At 38.5% G+C, this 25,775-nt stretch overlaps 1 protein-coding gene across 1 annotated transcript in view; it reads right to left on the minus strand.

Annotated features, from left to right (window-relative positions):
- The window catches only part of Adgrg2 (adhesion G protein-coupled receptor G2), a 101,927-nt gene that overhangs the window by 7,470 nt on the left and 68,682 nt on the right, over positions 1-25,775 (minus strand). Inside the window, exons 9-25 of the mRNA XM_090326742.1 lie at positions 21,556-21,611; positions 17,976-18,031; positions 16,430-16,469; positions 15,835-15,872; positions 13,623-13,717; positions 12,080-12,146; positions 11,019-11,410; positions 9,419-9,584; positions 8,244-8,400; positions 6,783-6,926; positions 5,807-5,929; positions 4,984-5,029; positions 4,771-4,874; positions 3,779-3,900; positions 1,935-2,203; positions 1,166-1,265; positions 300-583 (exon numbers count right to left, since the gene is read on the minus strand). Coding sequence (XP_090182868.1) covers positions 300-583; positions 1,166-1,265; positions 1,935-2,203; positions 3,779-3,900; positions 4,771-4,874; positions 4,984-5,029; positions 5,807-5,929; positions 6,783-6,926; positions 8,244-8,400; positions 9,419-9,584; positions 11,019-11,410; positions 12,080-12,146; positions 13,623-13,717; positions 15,835-15,872; positions 16,430-16,469; positions 17,976-18,031; positions 21,556-21,611 — 2,259 coding nt within the window. The remainder of the gene's footprint in view (positions 1-299; positions 584-1,165; positions 1,266-1,934; positions 2,204-3,778; positions 3,901-4,770; positions 4,875-4,983; positions 5,030-5,806; positions 5,930-6,782; positions 6,927-8,243; positions 8,401-9,418; positions 9,585-11,018; positions 11,411-12,079; positions 12,147-13,622; positions 13,718-15,834; positions 15,873-16,429; positions 16,470-17,975; positions 18,032-21,555; positions 21,612-25,775) is intronic.

Raw genomic sequence — 25,775 nt, forward strand, 5'->3', positions numbered from 1 at the left:
CTTGAAGCTCAAATGCAAGAGACAGATCTCAATGTAACAAGTTCTAGCAAATTATTTCTAGCTTGAAGGTCTTACAGAAAACTTACATATTTCCATTCTCAGAGTAGATTCTGAAACTGCAAAATTATCTGTTGCAGATAGAATTATAGAAGGGACTACAGGAGTTAAAAGCAATAGTGATAATTCTGAAAAAAATTATATCTTAAGTCATTAAAAAAGGGTACAGATACTCTTTTAGTAGTCACATTTTTATAGTCGACTGAGAACATTTACTTTGTGTTTAATGGTGAAGAGATTACCTTGTAAGGTGTTAAAGATGGCAAAGAGATACATAAAGGTGATATTGACTGGTCCCCAAGCAAAGAACGCAAAGCCCCAAGTAATTCCCAGTAAAAATGTGAGGCCAGCAATACTCCGGAGGTCTTGAATGCTGGTTTTTCGCTGGGCTCCCAGTTGCTTCTTCTTTTTAATTCGACAGAGCTGAACCAGGACAACAATGAACATGCTGACATTCAGCAAAAATATCACACAGAAATATCCCACAACTGTAATATAGAATACCGCATTGCTGTTGATCCAGCAACTAGAATTTGGGGGGGAAGAAGAAGAAGGGGAGACACATTATGAGGATGAAATACTATTCCAAAATGAGATGTTGAATCTATTAACATTTTACTGAAACATTTTTTACAAGTACAAGAAAAACAAGATACTAAAACCACTGTTCTTCATAATCATGGTCTTCATAATATAGCTCCTGGGAAAGAGTCTAGGAGTTTAACTTAGCATCTTCATGATTAAAAACAGTAATTTTTAATCATTCAGAGTTTTGTTCATATAACTCCTAGTAATTCTGTTCCATGAGTCTTTACTAATATAATGTCACTGTTTTTTTATTTTTAACAAAGGATAATGGAAATAATTTCATTTTAACTATCTCTAATTCATATATTTTCTCAAAATCATTTCTATTTCATTAAATAAATAGTAGCATGGCATTTCCAAGTAGATTATTGCATTATGTATGATGGTGAAGGCTGTTGTTACATATGTCTCGAGTTAAAATGAGATCTGGAGACAATACACTCTGCAGCCCCTCCATTTTCGTGGACAATTCAGTTTTCTAGTTTGCTCAATATTCCCTCAGGAAGAGCGTTGTACTCACAAGTCATCAGGTGTGCCATTGGGGAATTTTCCATAGGACCCAAGCCCATAATTATCTGTAGATATAGTCAGGACAATGGCCACAATTCCAGCTGGTACCCCTGGAAGACGGGAAACATCCGTCATATACAGTTCTGACAATTAAAAGTGCTGAGAAGAAATGGAACTCAGTGAACAAAAAATAACTACAGACTTTCGGAAAATGGTCGATGACTATCCATGAAGGTCATGAGAAGGATACAAACAGGAGTCAGACAGATTCTTGTTAGTGATAATCAAGTTGAAGAGGTGCTTACATTGGGTAGAGAGTTGAAGGAAAAAGCCTTGGGAAAGATAAGGCTTTGTGCACCAACTCTAATAGATCAGAAAATATGAAATATGTGTGACAATGAAGGTACATTGATTTACAGAGGCATTCTCTGTCAGAGGACACTGTTGTCATATACATGTCTGAAATCTGGGAGGTTCAAAACAGAATAGGGCTGGCTGGAAGCTCAGGAATAGAGTCTGGCTTCCCTGCCATACCAAACTTATATTTTCAACTTATCAAACACTTGCCACGACAGTTCTGATTTTTGTTACTGGAGACACATTCATAAAAAAGATCAAGAGGAAATGCAATAAGTTTCCTTGTGGATTGTGTCGTCTGGAAGGAGTATAAAAGTTTTAGAAAATTGACAAATGTGATCTGCTTCTCTGTGGGTCTCTACCTGTTTAAAAATCAAAATACTAGAGAAAAATGAAACCTTATAACTCAAAGTTATACATACCCCAGCCAACAATGCAGAATTTAAGGATGTATTTTCGTATATAAGTATTAAACACTTTGACAAGGGCCAGGTACATATGGAATGCTTCCAGGCCCATCCAGGTGAATGAGACCAAAAGAAAATAGTGAAGAAATACAGCCACTGAGATGCAAAGGCCTCGAGTGTTATAGAGTGCAATCCATGAGTCTAGTAAGAAGACCAAGTTGAGCAGGAGCAGGGCTGCACACAGCTGGATCAGGATTTTAGAAGGGTAATCCCTTCGGATCTTCCTAAAAGGAAAGGGCAAGAAAAGAATTAGTATTACAGGGCCGGGAGTTTGGCTTAGTGGTAGAGTGCTTGCCTAACATGTGCAAAGACCTGGGTTCGATTCCTCAGTACCACATACATAGAAAAAAACTGGAAGTGGTGCTGTGGCTCAAGTGGTAGCACTCTAGCCTTGAGAAAGTCTAAGGACAGTGCTCAGACCCTGAGTTCCAAGTCCCAGGTCTGGCAAAAAAAATTAGTATTACATTCTGGGAATCTTCATGTAAGCATGTTTATCAAGCTGTCTCTGAGTCCTAAACAATTTGTTTTTATTCTTTGGTAAACATCTACATACATACATGTCCTTTTTAAGTAACTATGTCTATGAGTGCATTAAAACAGATACAAAATTAAAACATCTAAATAGAATTGTCTGACAGCCATATGGAAAATTTGTATCTGTATTTCCGTGGAATCTTTTATGCTGCTTGTTGACCCATACTTTTCAGTAGTTTGTTGTAGAAACTACTGAGCCCCTACTGAATTTCTTCCAAACTATTTCTTTTGCTTCTTATACAATCACTGCTGCGTTTAGATCTTTGATATATGGCCATAATCCCATATTATGTTATTAACTATGGTCATCTAGCCTTAATAAATAATACATCCAAAAGTCTACTAGAATATCTGTATGTTCTCTGAATTGGCATCAAAAATATATTTGCACGTTTCTTGACTCGTGTGCAAAATCTAAATTCCAGAACCCACATATTGTTTCACTTCATTTAATATAACTGTATTTATTTATTTTCAAATAGAGTTTGTAAGGATTCCCTCTAAACAGTGACCAGATAGATAAACTTTTCTGGTGAGCTAAAAGGAGATTCTTTATAATATCATTGTTGCTTTGACTTACAAAGCCACACTTACCAAATACCCATTTCTTGGCAGTGGTGGGGACTGAACTCAGATCTTTGTGCTTCCTAGGGTACTCTACCACTTGAGTCACCCTTCCAATCCATTTGCTTTAAGTTTGTTTAGTTTGTTTTTCAGATAGTCACTTGTACTTTGATTTGCTTTGCCAGCATCAGACTGCAATATTCCTACCTCCAGCTTCTGATTAGTGGGATTATAAGCATGCACCACCAGACTAGGCCAAATATATTTTTCATTGGTATTTCAATGTCTTCTTTTGCATTATTTCTATACCAGTTGGATATATTTAATCTAATGCTTGCTCCACTTAATTTATAGTTAATTCTGAATATTTTTTCCTGGTGTCCATGCTTCTATAGTCTACTTTATACCCTCTTAGATTTTTAGGCTCTCTATATATCTTACGCTTCCCATTGAGTATTGACAAAGTATCAGGTACCACGCTGGTGAATAGATGATCATGAAACAACCTATACGTTTAGTGAGCTCACAAACTAGTTGAAGGTAGCAAACATATGAACCCAAAAGCCTCATCAAGTTTTACACCTAGTTGCTCGATCGGGTGGGTGTACAGGATGGAACAGGCCAAGAAAAGGGCTTCATTAATATATTTTGATGACAGAATCTTAGTCCTAGAATCCAAATTTCCAGTTGTGGATACTTACTCAAAGGCTATGTAGGTCACAAGAGTAACTGATAGAAACACTGATGAAAGTCCACAGCCGATATATGTGATGAACGTCAGAGCCATCATTTGACTAGGTGGTAAGGATGTCCGAGATAGGTCCTGAAAAATAAAACATTATTTCTATAACCAAAATTTTAATAAATAGGAATCATGATTTATGCTTATTGAATATGCTAGGTACCAATTCATAGACTGTTCAATCAATCTGAGGTTAGGCCAAGTATCATTGGGTAAAGATGAGGAAACTGAGTCCCAGAGAGAATAAGCATCTTGCCCAAGGTCACAAAGCTAAGAAGTGGAGGATCTAAGACTCTAATTCAGATCTGTCTGACTCCAGTGCTCAAGGACTTGATCATTATTTTACGGTATACTGGAAAAGAACTTGAGTAGGAGTATACACACTTGCATCTGGCTTTCACCTTCCTTAATTCTATGACTATGGACCGTGAGTCTTAACCCTTATTTCAATGAAACAACAATTCCACATTCTACCTATCCTGCACAATTGTTGGAAAGATTAAACAAGACATGTTTGTCAAATTACTTTAGAATACATTTATATGTCACTGAAAACTAATTTTGTTGCCCACTGCAATCTAAAGTTTTTTAGTCTTTCTAGCTATTTGATGGAGAAAAACTTTATTGTGAAACTAGAATGTGAAAAGTGTTTATATTCCACATTCAAATCATTTCCTTCAGATGCATTTGCTCAATCAAGGAGTAATATTGTTGTATAACTTCACCATAATATCATATTCTCTCATCATCTGTCTAAGTCATCCATTAGGATAGACATTTTCTTTGAGATAGAGTCTTACTACATAGCTCAGGCTGGCCTCAAACTCCCAATTCTCCTTCCTCAGGCTCTTGAGTGCTGCGAGTACTATGTCTGGCTCTAGAGTAGATATTCTGATATGAAAGCCAGCTTCCCCTCAGACCCAGAATCAAAGACCACAGAGCACAGGTTACCAGTAAGACACCAAAGCTTGTAAGGTGGCTGCAGGTACAGATAGTTTCATTCCGCCTTCGGTCTTTGATGGAGCAGCCATCGGATGACCAGCCTCCTCTACCACCTGTGGGTATTGAGAAGAGTATCTATACCATCAATCAACCCACAGTACTAATGAATGCCTGCCTCCCCCAATTATCTACTCACGACCTTATGAAGACTTTACCACCTACCATTTCTTCCCAAGTCCCAAAATACACATCTCACGGTTAGGTCATCCTACGAGTAGGAAGATAAGTTACAATTAATTCATTTCCTGAACAGAAAAAAAAACCCTGAAAATCAGTTGGGAAAAGCTGGGTTAACTTAGATTTCAGAATCTTGTGTTTGATTTTTGGAGTGTTATTTTGTATGGTCCCTAGAAACAAGTAAACTCCATATCAGTCAGTGCTCTTAAATATATTAGTTATACATAGGCATTATCTTGGGATCTTATTAGAAACATACTCTGGGGTTTAGGGAACTGGCTCTAGAGGTAGTATGCTTTCCTAGAAGCTATGAAGCCATGAGTTTAAACTCTAGTATCACAAAACAAAATAAAGAGCACATTCTGCTCAGTGGTAACACAACTGCATGGTCTACATGAAGCCATAAGTTCAATCTGTAGTACCACAACAAGCAAATAAACAAAAGCATGTTCTGACTTTGTGGGCTTGGAGAAAGTCTTGAGAGTTTGTATTTCCAGAATATTCCCAGGTGGTACTGAGTCTACTCTATGATAACAAAGTCATAGCCAAAAGTCAGGATGAACTGAGCTGAGAGGTGTTGGGAGGTGGGGCAGCCCTTTGGGGGTGAGAATCAGACAAGATAAGACCTTGCTTTTGAATCCATTGCTTGTAGAAACAAATGATTATATAGGTTAAAACCCAAGGAGTGACTATGTAGTCCAGTCTTACACACTACTCCTACATCTGCCCTTCTCAAGCTACATTTTCTCGGCATAGGCTGTACAAAATGGCACCAGTAAATAGACACATTGGACTGGCTTCTCCTCACCTGGTTTGAATAGACGTGCTTTAGTGTGACTGTCACATTTCTTGTCAAGTTCTTGACAGTCAGGTTTCCAACACTTGATGAGATGACATAGCTGATCAGAGAGAGGTTATCCAGGGAAGGGTCCTAGGGCACCACAGAATCAGTGAAGTGAGAAGGGGAAATGATGAGAGAACTCCAGAGCTAAAAGGACATTATTTAGCTGGGTGCCAGTGGCTCATGCTCCTAGCTACTTAGGAGGCTGAGATCTGAGGATCGTGGTTTGAAGCAAATCTGGGCAGAAAAGTCCCCATGAGATTTTGATCTCCAACTAACAATTCAAAAAATCAGCAGTGACACTTTGGCTCAAAGTGGTAGAATGCTAACCTTGAGCACCAAGAGACTTACGAACGGTGCCCAGGCCTCGAGGTCAAGCTCCACACTCCACAACCAACACAAAAGGACATTATTTAATCTACATGGTGTATTTTACAACAGAACACAAAAAAGGAGGGTTTGGAAGTCTGCAAGGAACAATGATTAGAAGCAGAGCTTACTCTAATGCAATACTTTAAATATTGCATTAGGGCACACAGATGAACACAACAGGACCTCTTGAATCTTTAAAAGGGGACAATTAAGCCATTTACACAGTATTTCAGTTCCCTGAGCAAGTTACTTAACTTCTCTGTGCTCTCATTGTCTCATTGATAAAATGGAAGTAGTTAAAAGTTTCTATCTTCCAGGTTACGGTTGTTGAAAGGATTAGAGTCTACATTTATTTATGAGTATAGGATAGAACTTAGAATTTGTAAAGACTATGGAAGTGTCAGTTATTGTTAATTATCATCAGATTCATTAGATTATGGATTAAAAACTGTAGAATGTTAGCAATTCATTTCATTAGTTGTAAATTTAATAATATGCGATGATGAAAAAGTCTAAAATCTCCACACCTCCAAACAAAATCCAAACCAAAAGCAAAGAATAGTAACTTTACCTGGAACAAAGCAGGTGTTTCAAAGAAGTTGAACTGAACTCTGGAAGCTCGCTGCACATCATTAGCTGGCAAATCATTCATAAGTGTTGATGGCAGAGTAATAACACCAATACTATTCCCTGGAGCCTGGCTTTCCAGAGAAACCTGAAAATCAAGTGAGAGGCAATTCAAATGTCTGAGTTGGTGTAAGGAGAGAGAAAACACGGCTCTTCAAATGAAGGGCCCTGCGTATGCTTCATAGGTGGTATTTCTAAGTAAAGTGACTCATTCTGCTTCTGGTTCTCTGGTTGCAACACAAAGAAAAGAGGATGAGAAATACAATGAGGATTTAAAGCAGAGAAGGAAACTTTTCTGTTTATGCCAGTTCTGGGACTTGAACTCAGAGTCTAGGTGCTATCCCGGAGCTCTTTTGCTCAAGGCTAGTGCTCTCTACAGCTTGAGCTACAGTGCTACTTCTAGGTTTTTTTGGTAGTTAATTGGAAATAAGACTCTCAGGAACTTTCCTGCTTATTCAGGCTGGCTTTGAATTGGGATCCTTAGATCTCAGCCTCCTGAATACGTAGGGTTAGAGATGTGTGCTATTAGCACACAGCTAGGAAAGGGAACATTTTAAAAAGACACAGAAACGGTCAAATGTGTAAGCTAACTGCAGACCCTAGGGAGATTGAAGTAGCACACATACCACATTAGTAAGCAATGGTTAGGACAGAGTTTTAATATGAGCCCACACACTAGACACGGAAAGTTTATGAAAATTAAAAAAAAACAAGACTTGGTTTAACTGGAATATTTCCAGATTCTAATCCTTCTAGTAGGTAGACAGGAAGTACTGAAGCACTGAGTATGATACAGAATAGTGTAGCCAAAACACTGGTCAAAAAAATCACAATGGGTTGATAAGTAGCTTTTCTCCATGTCTACTTCTAATTACCTAACATCCTCCCATACAGAGAGCCTTTACCCTTTCCCTGGAAAACAACAACAACAACAACAACAAACAACAACAACAAAACAAAAAAACTTCCACAATCCAACTGCTAAAGGATTAACCAAGAGTACAACAAGAACCTGTTACATCCTGTTTCAGCCAATGTTTATGCATTTAGTTACCTTCTTGTCAAGTTGTGGATCAAGCCAGAGTCTGAAGCATGGCTAGGGAAGTGTTATGCTACAAGGCAAAGCAGGCACAATAACCCTGAGCTACATGCCTAGTACTCAGTATCAGGTTAAAATCTGTGGTGCCTGGATCTTCCAGATGTTAAATGAATACCACCCCCTGATGGCCTCAATCAGAAAGTACGACTAAGAGAGCTGTAACTATAAACAAGGAAAGGGGTGACGTTGATTGAGATGTATTGTCTTCACATATGCTTTGTTAAAAGGCAACTCCTTTATACAACTACTGGAAGATAACATAAGAAGTAAAAGAAAATGTATTCTCCATAAGAAATTGGATTGTACCTGAAGATTTGCAGAGTCTTGGGCTGCAAAGGTAGTTGTGTTGAAATGACTGGCATTCACTCTGATTACGGCCACAGCCAAAGAAGGGGAGGTTAGACTTATGGTCTTGTTTGAAAAGTTCAGCTGTAATCCAATGTCATCAACTATTTTTAATAGCCTGGAAAGATAGGGAGCAGTTGATAATTAGCCCTCACACGTTGACTCTTTCTTTGTTCCCCAAGAACAAGAGCACTTGTCTGTAATTAGTCATGTGGCAGGTAACACAAGGTACATGGGACATTGTAAGAAACCAAACAAGAAACACTGCAAATTCATATATAATCTGATTAGAAGTATGCCAACGCTATTTTAATTTAGGTTTCACGTGTCTTCACAGAGCAGTAAAAATGATCACCTTCTCTTCTCACCTTTGTCTTTGCTTCACATGGTTATTATGTGCTAGGGATGAACACATACTCTTTTAAAATTGCCTGATTTAAAGGGTGATCATTAAAAGTCCCCCAAAAGCCTAAGTTATATTGTAAGGACTCCAAATTCACATCTCCGGGTGGATCTGGTAGTATTAGAATATTTTAGTAACAAGAATGATTGAGACATAGCAGGTGCCTAAGAGGAAGAAGCATTTAGCTAAAGGAATGGTCACACGAAATTCCATGGTTGTGTTTACCTAGTAAGCACCCCTGAAGTTAGAAGGCTCAGAGTGCCTCTTTTCATGTGTCTGCATCCATGTTTAGGTGTGATTTCTTCTTTCTTTGCTTGACTAATAAATGTCAATACAACACCGATACTCACAAGACAATATGTTGGAAATGAACTTTACAACTTGGTGGGGGGGATTGGGGGAGGGAATGTGGGAGAAAAACATAGGAAGGGTTAACAATGTTTGACAAGTAATATATTTGTTACCTTATGTATGTAACTGTAACCCCTCTGTATCTCACCCTGACAATAACATTAAATTAAAAAAAAAAAACCAAACACACAAAAAGGTCACTGCTCTCTACTTCAATGTATCCTGAGATTCTTCACTGTTGATGTCATGAACCCAGGAACACAAATTGAGGACCCTGCCTCTTGGAACTTCATTGGGCCATCTTGGTCCCAATAGCAATGCAAGTGGGATTTTCACATTAGAGGGCCCCTTCTTAGCACTCCTTCAGTTTGCTAAATCATACCTTTGAGCCAGAGGGGCTAATGAGGCCGGCGGTGCGTGAAGGAGTTTGCTGACTCGATTTATCATTTGACCTGCGAGGTTAGGCTCCAAGCTGCCTAAGGTCAGTGCTTCCTCCATTTGGGCCACTTGGCTCTCAAGATCAGAAATACTTCTGGTGCTGGCAATTTCTGTATCAAAGAGCCAAGTACTTTTGTGAATACATGATGGCAAAATCACTTGGAAAGAGATACATATACTCCTAATCACCTTGCAATCTAGACAACTCACTCCTAGGTATTTGTCCCAGGGTAAAAAAGAAAAAAAATCCAACCATGTAATCTTAAAAAGATGCTGTCGTGATTGTTGACAGTGGACTTTTCCTAATAGTTTCAAACTAGAAACAACTCATTCAATGTTCACAAACTGGAGACTCGAGGAGGCAAAATGTTGTATTTCCACACAGTAGAATGTTTTAAAAAGTGATAAAAGGACTTAGCGTTTGGTACATTCAACAATATGGGTGGATCTTCAGTTTTCCAATATGTGGACAAATCCAAACTCAGGAAGCCACATTCTACATAATTCTGTTTATGTCAGATTCTAGACATTCTAGAAAAGTCAAAACTAGGGAAAAGGACATGTCCACAGTGTCACCAGGGGCTGGAGGTACAAACTGACTTCAAAAGGACACGAGGATTTTGATGGTAGTGGAAAACTGAAATATCAGACACTTACATGACCATGATCATACAATGACATAAAACAGTGAAATTTGTCCATGTGTATTTATACTGTTATATGCATGGAATGCACACTACCTGTTGCTAGGCCTTTTTTTTCTTTCATATTCAGATGGAAAAAAAAATGACCCTGTGCCTCTTGTACAGCTTGTTCTAATGACTTACATGGTTGCATAACAATCATTGTGTTGAGGTGGCATATCTTATTTAATCATTCTCCAACATCTATCTTTTATTCATTTGTCACTTCATTTGTTGCCCTAGAAGTAGAAGCACAGGTGCAGAAAGGCCTTGTTGATGGTTTTTGTGTAGCTTGTTGGGTTGATTCTATAAAGGTCATTGGAAATAGCTATGGGAAGATGGATATTGTATGCCTCAGATTTTACTTTATTCTTCATCAACCATTGATGTAGCTCTAATGAATCTGGCATTTTTGTCTAAAGTGGCATAATTATTCAAAAGAAAGCAGTGAAAATTAGAACAAGTCATTTAACAGAGCTGCCAGTCTCCTGGTCAAATTCCAGAATGCCTGCTTTTTTACTTACCAATTCTCTAGAATTTTCTGTTTCTTTCTCGTTTTTTTTTTAAATCTCTGGACCTCTAAGCTTAATTTAAGTCTGGGAGCCCTTTGTAGTTTCATGGCATTCTTATGTACACCATCATTTCCAACCTAGTCCAATGGCTTTCATCTTTATGTGGAACAGGCAGAGGCAGGAAAAGCCAAATTGCTCATCCCAGATTGGGTTGCCTACGGAGAACCTAAGACTAAGTCTTCACACATTTCTGCACGATCATGGAAATCATTCATGACCTGCAAGCTGGCAGCTGTGGTTCGGCCCACACCCCAATCCTCTTCGGAGCAGCTGAGCTCCTCATACTTACCTATATTGCCACGAGGTGTGCTCACGGAGACGACATCCCCAGGGGCAGATAAGGTAGGCGAGGGACGTGAGGGATTCACATGTGGTGGGGTAAGTGAAAGATGAGTTTGGGCCAGAGGGGAAGAGGTAGTTCCAGAGTGGGTGGGGAGGCCAGTAGTGGGGCTGGAAGCTATGGGAGCTGAAGCCTGGGGAGAGGGCAGGTGATTCTTCTGTGTCACAGAGGGAGTATCTTCAGTCTCAGAGTGATAATCAAGGGAATCAAGAACAGAAGAGACACTGGACAAATTGGCAAGAATGGTGGCCTGAGGTACAACTGGGATGGGTTTGCTGGAAGAAGAGAATGGTGGGTCGTGTAGATAATCAGCAGAGCAGACAATGGGATCCTGTAGATCACTAAAGGAAAACAATTCAGAGATACAAAGGAGACACAAGTGAGCTACAGAGAGAGGGTGAATCTCTTCCCCGGGTGACTGTCTGATACCATCAACTAGACAGTTTCACTAGTAACCTGGCACTTCCAGTCTGCCATTTCACACACTATGACTCTGCTACTGGCCCCTGTCCTTGCCTGTCCTCCCCCTTACAGTTCAGGTGTTAAGTGAGGGTGCAGGAGTGTTACAGTTTAAAAGGCAATGCATCAAGAAGCCTTTGGGCTCTAGATGTCTTTTAATTGGGGTGCCACCATTGAATCTCACTCCTGCATACATCATACTTTAGGCAGTTTAATAATTTAATATATGCATACATTTACATATGCATGTATGCATTTAAATCTGCGTGTATTTACATATGTTTTTATGTTTTATTCCCTTGTGGTTCTAATGCGCAGTCAAGATTGTGAAACATTGTCAAAACAATGATCCAAATGGAAACTTGATACATCGGAAAACTACTTTCCTTTCTTCCCTCTTAAATTCTCTAGCGATCTTTGGCCATCCTGCAGATTCAATTTTATACATACACATATATGTACTAGTAATATGATTGAATATGTAAAATTCCATATGTGCGTGTTTATTTATTTAGGAAAAGAGTCAGCAATATTGCCATATTGCTACATACCACTGCAGCTTCTCTAATTCTTCTGGGGAGGAAGGGCAGGGTGCTTTGACAGAACAGCAACACTGCTCTGAAGAGGACAGAATAGAAAGGAAAAAAGAATATGTATGGGTGAGAATAAAGCAAGTTGGAAGCTCAAACCCACCAAAGCTGTGGCTTGTATACTGACTGCATTTTAAAGAGCAATTGTCTATAATGTGTGCTAAAATGAACTGAATGCTTTGTTTTGTTGGGTGGAACTTAGAGTCTCATCCTTGATTGGCAGGCACTCTACCATTTGAGCCACTTCTCCAATCCCTTTGGCTTTTCAGTTATTTTTTGTGGTTTTTACACAGGCCAGCTTGGACTATGATCTTCCGATTTTCATTTTTCACATAGCTGGGACGCTAGGCACATGCTACCATACACAGTTATTGGTTGAGATTGAATCTAGCTCAGTTTGCACCTGGTCGGCCTCCAATTGTTATCCTCCAGATTGCCACTTACCAAGGCATTGTAATTACAAGCATGAGCTACTGTGCCTGGCTAATTGGGTGTTTTTAGATATGCACATCATAATTGGTCATTATAGATACATAGTAGGTGCTCCAAGTATTTATGGATTATTTCTTTTTTTGTTACATATATGCCATATCAATCATTCTTTATAGAGTCTCCTAAGAGAAGTTCAGGTATAAACATATCCCGAGGGGCCAGGAGTTTGGCCTAGTGGTTAAAGTGCTTGCCTAGCATGCATGAAGACCCGAGTTCGATTCCTTGGTACCACATATATAGAAAAAAAAAGCCGGAAGTGGTGCTGAGGCTCAAGTGGTAGAGCTCTAGCCTTGAGAAAGTCCAAGGACAGTGCTCAGGCCCTGAGCTCAAGCCCAGGACTGGCAAAAAAAAAACCCCAAAAAACAAAAACATATCCCGAAGAACATTAAGTTAAGTCAAATAAGCCAGGCACAGAAACATAAATACCACATGATCTTACTCATATGTGGAATCTATGAAACTCTGACTCACTGAAACAGAATGAAGGGGTAAGAATGAGGAGATACATAGTTGGCGAGACTATGGCAATGCTGGTTAAAGGTTACAAAATTTCAGTTAGAGGAATATGTTCAAGAGATCTATTCCCTTCTCTGGTGACTATACATAGAACATTGCTCAGATTAGTTTATGACATTCTCATGTTCTCAGCACAAAGTGATAAGTGTATAATATAATGCATATTCTATAATGCATATCAAAAGAGCAATGTACGCCATAAATATATACAGCTTTGGTTTGCCGATCAAAAAAGGAAGAAAAAGCAACATATCCTAGTGGGAATCCATCAAACACTCCAAATAGAACTTTCCTTCTCAATAGAGTTTGATTTTTATCATGTTTTCAGCTGATATATTGAAAGCAATAAAAATAAAAGTTCTTGGGCTTTCTAAACATTGCCCAAGGACCAAGGTCAAACAGAAAGCAGAAGATACACAAACTTGTTAATAATATTTCCTTTAAGATGACACATCAACAGTCGTGAAAAATGGGCACAGCAATCGAGACAACTTACCCATTGGATGAATCCGTACTGTATCCAAAGCAACCATTAGACTGCATGCATTCCTTGTCTTGTTCAGTTTTATTGTGAATGTACAGTTTAATGTGCTGAAAATAGAAATATTAATAATCAAAATGTTACTACATTTGAAACTGACCTTTATAGTCATAATTGCTTTTGCAAAATTAACAGTAAAGAAAGGGGCTGGGTTCTGGTGTCTCACACCTGTAACCCTACCTATCAGGAGGTTACAATTTGAGGATCATGGGTAAAAAGCCAGCCAGGGCATGAAAGTCTGTGAGGCTCCTATCTCCAATAAACTACCAAAAAGAAACCCTAGAAGTGGAGCAGTGGATCAAGTGGTAGAGTGATAGCCTTAAGCCAAATAGAAACTCAGAGACAATGCCCAGGCTCTGAGTTCAAGCTTTGGGACAGCACAGAAAACAAGATAAAACAAAAGTAAAGTATCACTGATAGTGTTGATTTTGCAGCATCAACCTGATATGCTTGCAAATATTGATCTATTTTGATGTGTGAACTTTACCCAAAATATCTTAAGAGACACTGGGCGCACATTCAGACCGGAGAACTTCTGACCATACACAGCTGCTGATTTGTCACAGGGGTGAAGCTTTGATACTTAAACTAGCACGTTGACATCTTTAATCCTGTTCCCTTTTTCTGCTTCCTTATCTTGCCACTTGTGGGGCATTTGTTGGCATTTGAGATTCTGACCTAGAAACCTTTTCATAAATCAACGTAGTTGAACCTCAAAAGTCTCTCAAATCCAAAATTTTAGTGGCAATTCAATCTAGATGATTAGAAACGAAGGATTTAAAATTCTATTTCTACCTTGTTATGGGTGAAAAAAATTAATGCTGCTGTAAAGAGGAAATGCTCATGAACTAAATACATATAGTGGCCCATGGATTCAACAATTTCATGGAACAAGTAGCACAATCTACTAATTAATAGCTTGAAAAATGGAAATCATTTTTGGTGATGTTCCTGAGGCTTGAACTTAGGATCTGGGTCCTGACCTTGGGCTTTTTTTCCCCTCAAGACTAGTGTTCTACTATTTAAGCCACAGTTGTACTTCTAGTTTTTTGGTGTGTAATTGGAGATAAGATTCTCATGGACTTTCCTGCTTGGACTGTCTTTGAACTGTGATCCTCAGATGTCACCTCCTAAGTAACTAGGATTCCAAGTTTGAGCCCCAGCGTCTGACAGAAATAACCATTTATTGGATTCTTTCTTTTTTAAAAATATTTTTATTGTAATTAATAAAAGGGTTACATGATATTTGCCAGATAGAAGGTGCATCAATTCACATACATTGATACCCTTTCACATGTCTTGGTACTGACTCTCATAGAATGCTCAGGGTACAAGTAGTGAGATTACTAGTCTGAAGACCCATGGGTTATACAGCAATGAGACCCAGTGGACATAATTTAAACAGTTATTTGTGCACCCTAAAATAATTGTTGGACAATATCTGATTCTTGTTTTCTCTTTCTTTCTAATCTTTTCTTTCCTTTTCTGTAATTTCAAGTTCTCTACCAGGTTTCTTTCTTTCTTTCTTTCTTTTTAAAGTATTGCCACGGTTATATATCGTGGGGTTATAGTTACACTTGTTAGGTAGTGAGTACATTACATCTTGAACATTGTTATCCCTTCTCATGTTTTCCTCCTACCTTTCTTCCCCACTACGAGTTGTAAAATTCATTTCCAACATACTGTCTTGTGAATATAGCTAGTACATTGGTTCATCCTTTGTTCTTTGTCTCATCATCTTGTTTCCCCCCCTTCCCTCCCCTAATTCAAATAGACAAATGTATACACAATACACAAGGTGCTAAAGTCAGACAGGGCATAGACCATAAGGAGAAAAAAATCAAAAGAGTAAAGAAATAACTTCACATCATACATTAATCTACTATGCTTTTCATTTTCTATCTGCCTAAATCACTGAGTTATTTCTTGGTCATAGTGGGGGCTAAGAATACTGGTGATCATTGCCTCAGAGAACCAGTGTTTCATAAAGAAATGAGAAGATGGATATAAAAGAATGACCAGTGTTAGGAAAAATAAAAATAGAGAAATCAAAAATGTTACTATGAGGAGAGCCTTGGAATTCACATTTTACCTAAGACTCTTTAATATTTGATTCCTCACAAATGCAGAAATAATAATATTTATAAAAGAATTAAGAATGACTGACCTTTGGGTCTCTTCTGTTGCACACCTTATAAAATAAGTCTGCAATAAACAGACAAAAACATGTATGTTACTGAGACAATTGAAGATGTCAGGAAACATGTCCTAGGGCTAATCATAGAATTTTGGAATCACACACACAAAAAAAGAATTTTGGAATCACAAGAACTTCTAGAGGTCATTCACTTTATATTCCTAATAATAGGTCATCACTTTACAGTTCTACTGGATTCCTGACTTATCATAAAAGCTATTCAGGCCATATGTGCTTTGCCTGAATACTGCCAGTGTAAAACAAAACCCTACCAGCATACATGGTAGAATATTCTCTTGGAATTTTCATTTTAAGAAACTTTTGATCTTTAATAATGGAAAACATACCTCCATGTAAGGTTCATCCACTGTTCCTAGTTCTGACTTTTGGAATAGTATAATTAGTTCCTTCACTCTTTACCTGACAAACTTGGGAGAATATGTGCACACACACACACACACACACACACACACACACACACACACACACACACCCTTAAGAGTGTACAACTAGATGATCTGCCCAAATAATACTTATAAAAAGGTACAGAATATACTAAGATTACCTCACTTAGAGTTTGTAGAGTTTTGTTGAGCTCTGATCGTCTGTTAGTAAAATGAGAGAAACTGGTATTAAGGCAACCAGTTATGATGTACAATTCAAAACACATGGAATTTTAGCCATTAAATGAAGTACATGGCATTTACTGCTTACAGTGCTCACTTTGAAGAAACACAGGATATAATAAGACATTTTTACATAGAGAAAAAAATCTATCATTTATACAACAAAGAAAACTAACGAGATATGGGAACTGAACAGGTTTTAACTGAGAGCAAGATCAAAATGATAGCTGAACAGGTTGGTTATTCATTAGGCTATTCCAACCCCCCCACCCCGTCATCCCTGCACGCAGCTACTTCCAGCACAGGGCAAGAGGCAGACATGGCGCTAGGTAAAAAAATAACGAATTCCCTCTGGAATTCTGGAGATGTTTTTGCTTATTCAACTGTGGAGGTTGTCCTAGCATGTAGTATGCCGTTAAATATTCTCTCATGCAGAGAACAGCCTCCCTCACACAGAAGTGTGAGGCCCAAAACACCAATAGTAATGTGGCTGTGAAACCATTTCAAGGAATGGGCAATAGTTCCAGCTGGCTGCCATCAAGGTCTGGAGGGAAGAGAAAGCTCTTAGCAATAGTCAGCCACCTTTGCAAACCACCAGCAATGCCTCCTCTATAATTTGGTAGCTTCCATGACCCTAATCATTCTCACTCCCATATATTTAAATTCTTAAGACTGTCCCTTAGTATCCAGTGAATGTCACATTTCCTGGAGTTGTTCCTTTCTGTGACAGAGTCACATTATCCCTGATCTAGGCTATCCTGCTGGCTGATGTTTTGACCTACAATCTACCTGGGAACATCTATTTATGATGTATTTCTCACTGTGCTAGTTCTTCTATGCCAAGGTCTACTTACTAGAGCGTTCTCCACCCCCCCTCTTCTCTCTCTCTTCTTGCACTTTTTTTTTGTTGGTCATCGTGCTTGAACTCTAGGCTTGGGCACTGTCCCTGAGCTCTTCAGCTCAAGGCTACAGCGCTACTCCTTGAGCCATGGCGCCACTTCCAGTTTTCTAGTGGGTAATTGGAGATAAGAGTCTTATGGTCTTTAGTGCCTAGGCTGGCTTTGAACGGTGATCCTCAGATCTCAGTCTCCTGAGTAGCTAAGATTATAGGCGTGAGCCACTGCCCCAGCTCTCTTACACTTCTGAATTAGATTTTTGATGCTTCATGAAATCATTAACAAATGGCATACATGGAATCCAAACTTGAACTCTTATTTCAATCATGCTCAATGCTCAGTAATAACTTGCATTAAAACTCAAAGACCAATTCAAATGAAGTTGTATAATTTCAGACAGTCAGATGGAACAGCATGATGGGGCTATTAGTTGATGAAAGGTGACTATTGTTGGCTTGAAAGAAGACAAGAGCCATTGGCTTTCAATTTTTTGAGTCTTTCTATTCTTGGTTTTCAGGGAGCAAAAGTGGCTCAACAACAAGTTATCTCCCCATAGTTGAGATCTAACGTTTTAAATCAGATTACTTACTTGAGGTTACTCAGAGATAAGACTCCAGTGAAGGTGCCATTAGCTGTGTTTTGATTCTGTCAGAAACAAGTCATTAAGGATACATTAAACATCATTAGTTAGGTTTTTGTTTTTTGCTTTTACCGTTTCTTTACCAAGAAGTTGTTCACCTCAGAGGCTGAATCCTACCCCCCTCAAATTAATTAATTAATTAATCAGTTTTGGCTGAGTTTTAGTTTACTTATTCATAAATTTCAGAATCAGCAATTCTGATATACTAAATTCTCTTTCTTGGGCTCATGCCCTCCTTCCCGCAAACAACACTACTAAAGATCTCTTCATGATAGGTCCCATATGGAAGTAACACAACCTAATATAAAAAGGGAAATTTCACAGTGCCATTGCCACCTCTCTATGTGACCCAAGCACATAGTAGAGAAAATATTCACTGAATGAACAGGTACATTTGGCGGGAATCCTCTGAGTCAATATAGGTTATGGGAAGGACGATGGCACTAGGTTTGAAATGCCCATGCAATGAACATGATCACATTTGGGAAGTTCTTCTTAGTTCTTGTTGCCAGGAGTATTTATGATAATTGAAAATTTTAACTGGTAATAGCTTTGTGTTTATATTTCTCAGCAACAAACCAAGTGAAAGCTAAAATGTTAATTATTCACAAAATAACATGACTATTATGAATTCAAGTGCTTATCACAAAGCTAGAGTCAAATATGAGCAGTTTATAAAACTTTGGTGACAAAGGAAACATACCTAAATATCACAAATGATCTGAGTCTCCAGAAAAACTTATGCACATTTACTTTTCTTTTACTTTGCTAGCACTGGGGCTTGAATTTAGGGTTTTGTGTTCTTTCTCAGATATTTTTTCACTCATGGCTGGTGCTCTATCACTTAAGCCTCAACTTCACATCTGGCTTTTTGCTGTATTTGGAGATAAGAGTCTTGTGATTTGTCTGCCAGAACTAGCCCTGAATGGGGATTCTAGGAACTCAACCTCCTGATTAGCTAGAACCACAGTACATTCACTTTTTTCATTTATTTTTATTGTAATTAATAGAAGGTTTACATTACATTCAACAGATAGAAGGTGCATTACTTCACAAATATTGATACCCTTTCTCATGTCGGTCCCCATTTCCCTCCCCCTTCCCACCTCTCATCTGGATTTCCCTCCCCTCCCTATTCTATTTCAAATAACCAATTAAGCATATATACAATATATCAGATAACAAGGTGAAATATTGTAACAATATGAGATAACCAAGGGACAGCAAAAGAGATGAGAGATAACATAGTACATTAAGGACAACAATCACTCATTATATGGCTTTTGTTTCTATATCCTGGAGGTCCTTTCATTTAGCATCATACTATATGGCCTTATGTATCTAGATTTTATTCTATTGTAAATCTCTGCTAGGAGAGCCCAAGGTTTCTACTGATTATGATAAATGAGAGAAACCATTGAGCCTATGTTCCTTTGTGTCTGGCTTACTTCACTTAATGTGATTTTTTCTAAGTCTTTCCATTTCCTTACAAATGGGGAAATATCATTCTTTCTGACAGAAGCATAGAATTCCATTGTGTATATACACCACATCTTGTTGATCCACTCATCAACTGAGGGGCATCTGGGTTGGTTCCATATCTTTGCTATGGTAAATAGTGCTGCAACGAACATCATTGTGCTAGTGGATTTAGTATGTCCTTGTTTCTGGATGATTTGGTAAATGCCAAGGAGTGGAATTGCTGGGTCATAAGGGAGTTCTATATTTAGTCTTTTGAGGAACTGCCATACTGCTTTCCATAGTGGTTGAACAAGTTTGCACTCCCACCAATAGTGTAGTAGTGATCCCTCCTGGCCAGTATCTGTTGTTATTAGATTTCTTGATCCTGGCCCTTCTAACTGGAATGAGATGGAATCTTAGAATTGTTTTGATTTGCATTTCTTTTATGACCAGAGATGTTGAGCATTTCTTCATGTGTCTATAGGCCATTTTTATTTCTTCTTCAGAGAAGACTCTCTTTAAGTCTTTGGCCCATCTTTTAATGGGATGGTTGTTTCTTTGGAGATTAGTTTTGGAGTGATTCAATTTTTTGAGCTGTTGATATATTTAGATATGAGGCCTTTGTCCGTTGTATGGTTAGTGAAGATCTTCTTCCACTCTGTAGGCTTTCTAGTTAATTTGCTAGCTATGTCCTTTGCCATATAGAAGCTCTGCAGTTTAACGCAGTCCCACTTATCCAGCCTTTCTCTAATTTGTTGTGTTTCTTGGTGCTTATTAAGAAAGTTTCGACCTGTGCCAAGGAGACCTAGTGTAGTTCCTATTCCTTCTTGTAAAGTTTTCAGTGTATTGGCTTTTACCTCGAGGTCTTTGATCCATGTGGAGTTAATCCTAGTGCAGGGTGACAAAGAAGGGTCCAACTTTAGTTTTCTGCAGGTGCTTAACCAGTTCTGCCAGCACCATTTGTTGAAGAGGCTGTCTTTCTTCCATTCTATTTATTTTTGCTCCCTTATCAAGGATTAGGTGGCCATAGGTCTGTGGTTTAATATCTGGGTCCTCAGTTCTATTCCATTGGTCTTCAGTCCTGTTCTTGTGCCAATACCAAGCTGTTTTGGTCACTATAGCTCTGTAAGAGTCTAAAGTTTGGTATTGAAATTCCTCCTGCGCTGTTCTTTCTGCTAAGAAGTGTTTTTGCTATATGGGGTCTTTTATTATTCCATATGAAATTTTGGATTTCCTCTTCTATTTCTTTAAAGAATGACATTGGGATATTGATGGGTATTGCATTGAATTTGTAGATAGCCCTTGGCAAGGTTGCCATTTTCACAATGTTGATTCTTCCAATCCAGGAGCATGGGAGGTTTTTCCATTTCCCATTCTGCTTTAATTTCCTTTTTTAGGGTTTTAAAGTTTTCATCAAAAAGGTCCTTTACGTTCTTAGTTAAGGTAATTCCCAGGTACTTTATTTTCTTTGAGGCTATTGCAAAAAGAGTTGCTTTCCTGATTGTTGCTTCTTTCCTCTCATTGTTGGCATACAGGAAGGCAGTTGATTTGTGAGGGTTAATTTTATACCCTGCTACCTTGCCAAAGTTTTGAATCAGCTCAAGGAGCTTGGTAGTGGAGTCTATAGGGCTCTTTAAATACAGAATTATGTCATCTGCAAATACGGAAAGTTTCACTTCCTCTTTCCCTATTTGGATCCCCTTTATGCTTGCTTCTTGCCTTATTGCTCTGTCTAGGAATTCTAATACTAAGTACACTCAGTTTTTAAGATTGAAACAGAGCTAGGAGCATGGCCTATTGGTAGAGTGCTCACCTAGCATGCATGAAGCCCCGGGTTCGATTACTTGGTACCACATACACAAAAAAAGCTGGAAGTGGTGCTGTGGCTCAAGTGGTAGAACACTAGCCTTGAGAAAGTACAAGGACAGTGCTCAGGCCCTGAGTTCAAGCCCCAGGACTGGCAAAAAAAGAACAAAACAAAGGCTAGGGGTATGGCTCAAGTATCTAGTAGGTGCGAGGCCCTGAACAGACACCCCAATAACATCCCTGAAAAGTCTTTAACACCTACCTGGGTAACATTGTGTTCTTCATCATATTGAAACATTATCTCACCTCTGAAAAACACTAAAACAAATTTCCAGAAAGAAAATTTGAGACTTGCGTCATTACGGTTCAACAATTAACACAATATACAAAAGGTTACCAAATTACTTAATAAATCGTCTCATCAAATTCTTTGCTTTTATTTCCACTTATTCTCCAATCAAGCTCCCTTATGTTTATCAACATAATTTTCAGAAGATTTGATGTGGAAATTCAAATATAATTTTTTTGCCAGTCTTGGAGCTTGAACTCAGGGCCTGGGCACTGTCCTTAGACACTTTTTGCTCAAGGCTAGCACTCTATCACTTGAGCCATAGCACCACTTATGGCTTTTCCTGTGTATGGGGTACTAAGAAATTGAACCCAGGGCTTTGTGCATGCTAGGTAAGCATTTTACCACTAAGCTACACTCCTGGCCCTCAAATATAATTAAAAATCAAATTTGTCCACTTGTTAAAAAAATCTCATCCATAACTGCATCGCATTAAAACTTTCTGTCTCATCAATAATTTGGGGACTATAGTTCTAAGTGTACTTTCTAAAAATAACCTTTTTAGCTTATTGTTGCGATCACATAAAGAACAATGATAAAAGTATTTCACTGCCACCAACAAGTCTTATGGAATTCTGTTTAATCTTTGCCAGCTTAAAATTTTTTATTTTGTTTTTAAAATATAACAACCTGGCATCTTTTCTAGGCACACCACTGAGCTTTTGGTTTGAAACCTGAACACTGTACAGGGCAAATCCTTTCTTCAGATGAACAACCCATTGTTGTTTGTAAAAATGCTCACTTTTGCAAATACTAAACTCAATTTCAATCAACCTACGTTTTGTTGGGTATTTCTAGGGGATTTGGTTCTATGTTCTATCTGAAAACAACAAAAAAAATCTAAACTGAAGCACATAGTAGAATCAAATCCTGGCCACTTGAGCAACGGAAAAAAGATGTCATATAAAACAGAGCAGGGGGGCTGGGAGTTTGGCCTAGTGGTTGAGTGCTTGCCTAGCATGCACGAAGACCCGGGTTCCATTCCTTGGTACCACATACATAGAAAAAATCTGGAAGTGGTGCTGAGGCTCAAGTGGTAGAGCTCTAGCCTTGAGAAAGTCCAAGGACAGTGCTCAGGCCCTGAGCCCAAGCCCAAGCCTGGCACAAAACAAAACAAAAAAACAAAAACAAAAAAAACAAAACAGAGCAGGGTTTGGGCAATGTTTTTGGTGATAGATGGATGTTTCTGGTGTTAGAACTACACAACTCTCATTAGAGAAAGAAAGCAGCCACAAATAATATATATAAGCAAATGGGCATGATGATATGCCAATAAAACTTGATTTATAGCTGGGTGCCAGTGGATCATACCTGTAATTCTACTTACTCAGGCTGAGATCTGAGAATTGCGGCTTGAAAGAATTGCTGGCAGGAAAGTCTATGAAACTTATCTACAATAAACTGCTCAGAAAAGGCCAGAAGTGGCAGTGTGGCTCAAGTGGTAGAATGCTAGACATGGGAAGATCAGAGACAGTGCTCAAGTCCCAGGACCAGCAAAAAGAAAAAGAAAAAAAGAAAAAAAACCCCATAAACCCTTTTCCCCAAACAAACAAAAAATCACACTCCTTCATTTATAAAAGCAGTTGGCTGACCATATTTGAATGTAAGTTTTTCAGCCTCTGTGCTAGAGGGTTAGAGGCCTCACGTCCTCTGCTTTTACTGTTCCCCAAAGTGAAAGAATGGATTCCATGCTCTACTTGCTCTTAAAGTAGACAGACAGTCAAGCAGTAATTCAACATGACTTTTTTCAGCAACTCTTCTAAGAACCTCAACTTTTGCATATCTACACTGAAATTCCAATTAATACAGTACATGACTACTAAAAGTCAAAATTCTTGAGATCTACATAGCATTACACATTTTGGCAAAAAAACAGCTTTTATGCCAATACTCCAGCACTGGTGCTTAAACTCAGAGCCTGGGTGTTGTTCCTTAGCTTTTTCACTCAAGGCTGAAGTTCCTACCACTGTAGCCACAGCTCCACTTGCAACAATCTTAGGTTTTAATCTTATTCATTTAGATACTGTGTGTGTGTGTGTGTGTGTGTGTGTGTGTGGTTGTGTAGGTGTGAGTGTGTGTGCATATATGCACTGATACCCACAGTTTTTCTCTCACCCATTGTTGTTAAGTATACAGTGAGTTCCATAAAGTGTACTCTGGAGAAAAGTGGCTCTTATTGCATATAGCAACTAAGAAACTATCATCTTTTGACCTTTGGCCTAATTCTTCATGGTCATCTAGCTCTCGGTTTATTTATCAAATCCCACTTCCTTTAATGTATCCAGATTAGAAACCTGCAAAAAGCAAAAGTTTCTAGTTTCTGGCAAGGATATTGTAGGATTTCTGGTGCCAAAAGACTTAGTTCCTTGGTGAGTTTATTTTTACCAGACACTAAAACAAGTGGTCAGTTCAGTCGCTTAATTAGGGAAAACATTCTTCTAACCAGCTTTCTGGCATGTGTTATTCAAGATGAGCAGTTTGAGGTTCTCATGACTGCATGTTCAATTTTCAGTTACCAAACATCATATAGACACAACATGGAATTAGACATTAGTCACCAGTCCAACATACTGATAAAGCACAAAAATAATGGCCTTATGGGAGAATACAGCAAAAAGCAAAGTAAAATGGGGGAAGAAAAGAGGAAGAAAAGAGAACAGAAGAAAGTTACATAGTACGTAAAAATAAATATATCTCACTTTTTTTTCTTTAACAAAAACTAGCTAATACTTATTTCCCTCTTATATTCTACTTAGAGCATTATATCAGCAAGAAGTTCAAATGAGCACATCTCACATCCATATAGTTAGAATGTTTCTGGAACATTCTTTTAATAGTTTTCCAGTTTTCTAATTTTTCCAACTTTCATTTATTTACTTCACTTATTACTTGATACTTGTTATCTTTGTTTTTCAGACCAAGCATAAAGCTAATAAAAGGAACGACATAAAATGAAAAGCATTCTTATATTGATTACTTCTAGGGTAATAAGACTTTAATTTTCTCTCTTTCCAGTTCTGAGCTAACACACACACACACACACACACACACACACACACACACACACACACACACGGACTTTTCTGCTGGCTTTGAATCATGATCATCAGATCTCAGTCTCCCGAGGATTACAGGCAAGAGCCTGTTGTTGTCACTCCTGGGGCTTGATGAACTCAGGGCCTAGGCACTGTACCTGAGCTTCCTTTTGCTCAAAGCTCACACTGTACCATTGAGTCACAGTGCAACTTCTGTTTTTTTCTGTTCATGTGGTACTAAGGAATCGAACCCAGGGCTTCATGTGTGCTAGGCGAGCACTCTACCACTAAGCCACATTCCCAGCCTCATACCACATTTTTACTGTTGTTGTTGTTGTAGATCCTGAGACCTGGCACTCTTCTTGAGCTTTTTGCTCAAGACCAGCACTCTACCACTTGAGCCATAGCTCTTTGAACTTTTTGATGGTTAATGGAGACAGAAGTCTCATGGACTTTCCTTCTCAGGCTACCTATGAACAGTGATTCTCAGATCTCAACCTCATGAGTGATTAGAATTCTAGACATGAGCCACTGGCTCACATTTCATTGGTTTTGAATAATCAAGGAAGCCTAGAGAATGAAACCAATGTGAGAAAAGAGAAGATAATTGCACAATAGAGGTCCATGGCAGAAGGGAAAATATTTCTATTTCAAAAATGGCATATTCTTAAGAGAATTCAATCTCAGTTGGATACACAGCAGATAGCCTTTGTTAAAAATTAGAAAATACACTATAGCCCCCTACTGTAAGTAGCATTTAATTAAACAGAATATATATATATATATATATATATCTCCAACATTCTACCATTCTGATTTGTTTTATTCTCAACAAAGGAAAATATCCTGTTTTAGCTGTAATACTTGAAGTCCTATAGAAAAGTTTGCAGGATTGATGTATGATAAGTAGATCTCAGTAATTAAAAACTACATTACTGCCAGGGCAAGGTGGCTCATGCCTGTAATCCTAGCTACTCATGAGGCTGAGATCTGAGGATCAAGGTTCAAAGCCAGCCCAGGCACAAAAGGACCTGAGACTCTTATCTGCAATTAACCTCTAGAAAAGGCTTGGCTCAAGGGTAGCGCAGTAGTCTTGAG

The sequence above is a fragment of the Megascapheus bottae genome, chromosome X (genome assembly GCF_031878675.1).
Source record: "Megascapheus bottae isolate mThoBot1 chromosome X, mThoBot2.hap1, whole genome shotgun sequence".
NCBI classification, from domain to species: Eukaryota; Metazoa; Chordata; class Mammalia; order Rodentia; family Geomyidae; genus Megascapheus; species Megascapheus bottae.